We start from the raw sequence: 7,500 nt of genomic DNA, 5'->3' as shown, positions 1-7,500 counted from the left end.
AAAAGCAGTACCTTCATTTCCCGCGAGAGGTGAATGTTCCCTTATCTTGTTCAAAAGCAGTATCTTCATTTCCCGTGAGAGGTGGATGTTCCCATTTCTTGTGAGAGGTGGATGTTCCCTTATCTTGTTTAAAAACAGTATCTTTATTTCCCGTGAAAGGTGGATGTTCCCTTATCTTGTGAGAGGTGGATGTTCCCTTATCTTGTTTAAAAACAGTATCTTCATTTCCCGCTAGAGATGAATGTTCCCTTATCCTGTTTAAAACCAGGCTCTTTATTTGTTTACAAACAGCATCTTTAATGCCAGCGAGAGGCGAGTGTTCCCTCATCTTGTCTCAAAACGATATCTTCATCCTGCACCGCAGAATCTTGTAGTATTATGCAGTTAATCTCCGTTGGAATGTGCGTCTGGTACTTTTCTTCCCGGCGTCAGATCCGACCGTGGGGGCATTTCTTTGTGCTGCTAATACATCCGAGCAACGAAAAGGGATTTGGTAGTGTTTCTCACAACAATGATTTAAATTTCCTGCAGGCAGCGGGAGTGGATGCCCCTTGCGTTATTGAGAATAAAATCCTTTCCCTCTTTTGTTCATCTCTCACTCTCTCTCTCTCTCTCTCTCGCTCTCTCCAATTTGAAAATAAGTCAGTTAACTTATAAGAATCTCTCTCTCTCTCTCTCTCTCGCCGTTTTGAAACCAAGTCACTTAACCTACACGAATTGTGTGTGTGTGTGTGTGTCACTGTTTTGAAAGGAAGTACTTTATCGGCTAAATTTTATAAGTTGTTATGCAATATTTGTGTTCGCTTGTGTGTCCGTTTCTCTTATCCTTTATCTGTCTGTCTGGTTATCATACAACAGGAGATCTTGACAGAGAACAGTTAATATTAATTAAAAGCTTAATTGACATTTTTTATTCGGACGCAGGGATGATTTTTCTACCCTTTCCAGCTCATTTGATCCGCTTTACCTACGGTATCAAGCTGGTCCGCTGGTATAGTGCTTAATGTCGTGGTATGCCACTCAGATGTCGCGGATTTGCGTCTCCCCTGGGCGATGAAAGTCGCTGGCTCTGTTTCATGATCCGTTACTGTTGCAGTGAGGGGTCTGCGGTGGGAGGTTAAAACCATCATTCTTTGGAGGCTTGAATTTCAAGTCAATGGGCGCTTTGGTGTACTTGTTCCATGTGAATAGGGTTTATCTACTGAAATAATAAGAATAATATAGCTGTATCTATATGGCCACAGATATACGCACACTTGTATGAATGAGCAAGACAATGTATTTGTACGTTCTTAAGTATGTGGCTCAGTGTTTGTGTGTTGATTCATTGATAAGTATTTACACGTGTACATGCACGATTTGTATATACATACTGTAAATACATATTGTGCGTCTGTATACTTGAAAATACTCATACATGAATTATCAAATACTCATACATGAATTATTAATTTAATCATTTGCGATTTGATCATCACCTCGGTAATTTAGAAACACAAACAAACACACACACAAATACACACACTAACAATTTTCCAATCTCTTGTCCTCTTTTTCTTTTTAGTTTCGCTTTTCTACCTCAAACTTCAGCCAGAGGAATTAAGTCAACGACTTTTCTCATGAATAAATTAAAAGCAATGAACTAGAAACTATATTTCCTGTCCTGCCTTATTTCCATAAAGAACTAGAAATTCCAATGACTTGGTTTCCAGTTCTTGATTGTGATGTATTTATCAGCGATTTTTTCATTCATCTTTTTCATTTTCAGCGGTGATATATTTATCAGTGTTTTTGTATTTTATTATTTTAACTTTCTGTGATGATTTATATATCAAGTGATTTTTTATATGAGTGATTTTTTTTATTTATTATTTTAACTCTGATAGGTGATATAGTTGTCAGTGATTTTTTTATTTTATCATTTTAACTTTCAGTGACGATATGTATATCAGTGATTTGTTTATTTATCATTTTCATTTTCAGTGGTGATATATTTTATTATTTTAATTTTCAGTGGTGATATATGTATCAGTGAATTTTTGTATTTATCATTTTCATTTTCAGTGGCGATATATTCATCAGTGATTTTTTATTTTTTTATTTTAATTTTCTTTGGTAACATATTTATCAGCGACTTTTTTATTTACAATTTTAAGTTTCAATGGTGATATATTTATTAGTGATTATTTTATTTTACCATTTTAATTTCCAGTGAGCTTGGAAATATATAATTAAACTTCGATCAGTTATGAGTCTTCTAATTTTTTCGCTGTTTATTTTTGCCCCTATGTTAGGATCCCAAAGATTTCTTGCATAAAATGCTGAGTTGCATTTCCAGGTGTCATTATTACAGAACATGAACAGCTGACGAATTTGATTTTTTTTTATTAGAATATAAAATTTAGGATAAAGCCCAAGGGCTTGGACCTATGGTGAATATTAAATCAATTGTTAGGAGAGAGTGGAAAGTACCTGGAAGGAAGATAATATGAAGTGAGGTGCAGTAAAAGAAATGAAAGGGGTTGTAGCGGGGTGGGGGGGCATGAAGGATGTTGCAAAAAACTTTAAGTAATGCCTATGGTCTTTTTTAAAGTCTGAAAGCGGTCTAATTTTGTACGTGTTTTTGAAAAATTAATGTTTCACATTATATTTACCCCCAAAACATTTTTCAGCCTTCAGTTTATAGAAATATGCGTTAAACTGCGCATTTCAATAATGTGTCAATTACATTAAAGCACCCAGTTACCCACCGACTATTGGAATTTCACCTGGTCTTAATGTCATCGAGAGATCTCGGAACTTGTCTTGGAAAATTAATGCCTTACAGTACATTTACCCCAAAAGTTTTTTTTCAAACATTAAGTTTATCTAAATACTCATTAAGCTTACGTTACTTCAGCAATGTATCCAGTTATCCACCGGCCATTAGAATTCATACCTGACATTAGTATCACCGAGAGACCTTGAAATTTAAGGAACCCTGTGGTTCCTTTCGTAAGAATTCAGTTGACGGAGGTGAACTGGAAATGAGCTTTTCATTCTTCTTCAAGCAAGCGGCGCAGGCAGAAGCAGAGACCTTCCCGCATAAATACTTTGCCAGTAAGAGAGTTGCAGTAATGTGCAGAGGCCACAAGGGAAATTTCAGTTGCAGATCTTAGGAGGGGTTTATGACCCCCCTCCCCCCCCACAAAAAAAAGAAAGAAAAAAAAGTCCCTTCAAAATGCGAAATAGTTGAGAGAGCTTATTCGGTGAAGACAGGAAGAAAACCCCTGGAAATGCGTTCAGTTACCAGACAAGACGTTTTATGATGCAGTCTTGGATGATGGATGATGAGGAGAGGGAGGGTCCCTGCGGTTTGTGGTGATATTCATTTTGTTCTTTATTAGTTTCGGTTCTCTGTTGGTCGTTTTGATTTTTCCACATAGGAGCGATCTGATAGGTCAAGGTTTGATATGCAAACTAAAAATTTTTTCTCCTTTTTCGTCTTGCGTATAAAAAATAATAATGATCAACAAATGAACAATACTGAATAAAATATCTAACATTATGGGTTAACATTTTCAATAAAGATTTTTTCCATTTCTGTATCCAGACTAAATTAGCACCTTATCAAACTGACAAGTCAGCAATTCACCATTACAGAATTCAGCGACGAGTAACAAACAAACTACTGTAATAAGACATTACCAAAACGTTACTGAACACGAAACACCAGTATAGCATTGTAAATATTTGTGTTATAACATATATATCATATAACTATATAATATATATATATATACTATATATATATATATATATATATATATTATATATAAAGTTATATAGTATTTTGTTTTTTTTTAGTTATAAAAACAATACATACACGACCCAAAACAAAAAAAAAAAATTAAAATGTCAAAAATTCCACCCATCCCACAACCCATTTTCGAGGACCCAGGGATCTTCAATCCGTAATTAGGGTGGGAAATCGACGCTCGATTCCTTATGATATTGGAACCCGAGATATAATTCAATCACGACTCCCACTTCTGAGTTGACAGATCCAATCGTGGCCTTTGATAGGCCGGAATTGCTATATTCTTTTTTTTTTTTTTTTTTCTATCGGGGCAATTGATATTTGTGCTCTCGGAATAATCTTTTTTTAAGCTCAGGGGACGAAGGAATTTTTGGGAGGATCTAAAGGTCCACTGTGAGAGAGGAGAGAGAGAGAGAGAGAGAGTAGAGAGAGAGAGAGGAGAGAGAGGCTTCCTAACGATATCAGCTTTTAATCTCAAGAGAATATTTTAAAACGTAGCTAAATTGGATATTATTCACACGGTTAAAAGAGAGAGAGAGAGAGAGAGGAGAGAGAGAAGAGGAGAGAGAGAGAGAAACTACATTTAAGTAAATAATAATATCTCGGCAAAAGGATATTTCAAGTACATGTTAGAATGTATGTAAATGTCTTTAATCTTTATATATATATAATATATATATATATATATATATATATATATATATATATATAATATATAATCTATAATATAATTATATTATAGCCTTTATATATATAAATATAAATATATATATATATATATATATATATATATATATATATATTATTATATTATATATATATACACACACACACACACACACACATATATATATATATATATATATATATATATATATATATATATATATATATATACATATATATATATTTATATATCAAGTATAAACGGCCCATTTAAAACACTCTGGTTTAAAGCTAAGGACGACTATATTTCGGAGGACTTACTTCCATACACAAACAATATAAAACTTCGTCGATTCCCACTGCTCCTATACGTTCCACAATACGCTCTCACAATATATTTTCGAAACGCCAGCGTCATATTTCACTGAGCCATTGTTTTTATTCGGCAGCGGGGGATGGAAGTCCATACGGGCCTGATGGAACATATTTTAGCGAAAATCATTGCCTGGCAATTCACTCAATGTTCATTTGAGGGTCGAAAATAAAGTGAAATAAAAAAAACGTTTTGCAGAAGGTGACGTCCATATAGGACGAGTGCTGTGAATTTCACTTCTGCCATTCTTTGTTAAACGTATACTATATGGATTGGTGGGCAAAAAGATTATAATTATTATTTTTTCTTTCTTTTTTTTGCTCTATCACAGTCCTCCAATTCGACTGGCTGGTATTTATAGTGTGGGGTTCCGGGCCGGTTTGCATCCTGCCTCCTTAGGAGTCCATCACTTTTCTTACTATGTGTGCCGTTTCTAGGATCACACTCTTCTGCATGAGTCCTGGAGCTACTTCAGCCTCTAGTTTTTCTAGATTCCTTTTCAGGGATCTTGGGATCGTGCCTAGTGCTCCTATGATTATGGGTACGATTTCCACTGGCATATCCCATATCCTTCTTATTTCTATTTTCAGATCTTGATACTTATCCATTTTATTATTATTATTATTATTATTATTATTATTATTATTATTATTATTATTATTATTAGTCGTAAAGATGGAAATGTTCAACAACTTAAGACAAAGGAAGGCGTTCAACTACAGAAAAAAAAACAATAGCAATTAATCTAATATATATATATATATATATATAATATATATATATATTATATATATATTTATATATAGATAGATAGATAGATAGATAGATAGATAGATAGATAGATAGATAGATAGAATATATATATATATGTGTGTGTGTGTGTGTGTGTGTTGTGTGTGGTGTGTGCTCGTGTGCGTCCTGCATGTACGTCTATCATTGCCTGTGTGATTGAACATTCGCGCTCTGATAATACTTTTGAATGAAAACAATGGTTGTGAATACAGTTTCCCTAAATCCCAAATCCTCTGAGAGACACATCTTTATAAATGTTTCCTCCCACACCAGATGGCGCCATGTGGGTCACCGTTCCATCTGGGGTCATAAAGGTCAACGAAGGCGATGACCAGGTCTTAACAGCTCACGCCGCGGCGAATCCAGGTCCCGTCACGTAAGTCAGGCCGAGAATTTGGTCTCTTTTTATTATTATTATTATTATTATTATTATTATTATTATTATTATTATTATTATTATTATTATTATTGAGGCAAAAAAAAAAAAACTTGTCTTTCCATGAACTGAAGGCAGCATTCGCTTGTCTTTTTTTTATTAATTTTTCCTTATGTTTATGGTAAACAACGTTTTGTCTTTGCTTGAACTAAAGACAGCATTCGCTTGTCTTTTTATTTACTTATTATTTATTTATTGTATTTTTATGGTATACAACGTTTTGTCTTTTCTTGAATTGAAGACAGCATTCGTTTGTCTTTTTTTCTTTTATTTTGACGTGAAGACGGCATTTTTTCTTATTTGATGTTAAGGCAGCATTTTTTTATTTCTGTTTTCTTTTAATTTGACGTGAAGACAGCCTTTTTTTTATTTGACGTTAGTACAGGATTTTTTTTTTAAAGTCAAGACAAAAGTTTTTGTTTCAATTTGACGTGAAAACAGCCTTTTTTCCCCTTTTTCTTATTCTTAGGGTGAACAAGATTTCGTCAACTCTTAAACTGAATTTGTCTGTTTGTGTTTTTTATTAGTTTAATGCGAAGACAGAATTTGATTGTATTGTTTTTCTTATTTGGTGTAGACAGCATTATTTCGTCTTTTTTTTTTTTTTTTTTTTGTAAAGAAGATTTTATCTTTTTTTGAATTGCGGACATTTGTTAATTAGGTTTTTCTATTTGAAGTGAAGGCAAACATTTTTTTTTCTTATTCTTGTGGTAACAAGATTGTGTCTTTTCTTGAACTGTAGACGGCATTTTTTTATTTGTTTATTTTTAACGTAAAATAGATTGTGTTTTATTGAACGGAAAAAAAATTTTGATTATCATTTTTTTATTTGATGTGAGGACAGCAGTTGTTATCCTTTTGGTTGCTTTAATTTAACATTAAGACAGCATTTGTTTTTTTCTTTTGTTTTTGTTTTTTGACGTGAAGACAATAATTGTCTATAGCCCTATCGCTATGTTTACGTTAAATAGAATGTTTTGGCTTCTAAATCTTAAAATTACTTAGAAAAAAAAGTCTCCTGTCTGTTTACAGAGATAATTTTAAACAGACCATTTCCATAGTTAAAAATCATTACAATAAACGACAATTTCAGCAACTTTTCCCCTCACTATATATATATATATATATATATATATATATATATATATCTATCTATATATATATATATATATATATATATATATATATATACACACACACACACACACACACATATATATATAATATATATTATATATATATATATATATATTATATATATATATGTATGTATATATATATACAACCACCGTTATAAATTCTCCAGACGATTTGAGAAGCCAAAATACGTATAAAAAAAAAAGATACGGAATTTGTAATATCAAATCTCAAAGCGGGAATATATTCGAAGATCCATCTTTCAGACCACAGTTTCCGTTATGTCTAAATTCATAA

At 32.7% G+C, this 7,500-nt stretch overlaps 1 protein-coding gene across 1 annotated transcript in view; it reads left to right on the top strand.

Annotated features, from left to right (window-relative positions):
- Window positions 1–7,500, top strand: part of LOC135198010 (nephrin-like) — a 396,664-nt gene that overhangs the window by 358,882 nt on the left and 30,282 nt on the right. Inside the window, exons 13-14 of the mRNA XM_064225356.1 lie at window positions 3,426–3,445; window positions 5,904–6,006. Coding sequence (XP_064081426.1) covers window positions 3,426–3,445; window positions 5,904–6,006 — 123 coding nt within the window. The remainder of the gene's footprint in view (window positions 1–3,425; window positions 3,446–5,903; window positions 6,007–7,500) is intronic.

Source organism: Macrobrachium nipponense, chromosome 23, assembly GCF_015104395.2.
Source record: "Macrobrachium nipponense isolate FS-2020 chromosome 23, ASM1510439v2, whole genome shotgun sequence".
NCBI classification, from domain to species: domain Eukaryota; kingdom Metazoa; phylum Arthropoda; class Malacostraca; order Decapoda; family Palaemonidae; genus Macrobrachium; species Macrobrachium nipponense.
Note: the sequence above shows the minus strand (reverse complement) of the source record. Positions and strands in the feature narration are given on the sequence as shown.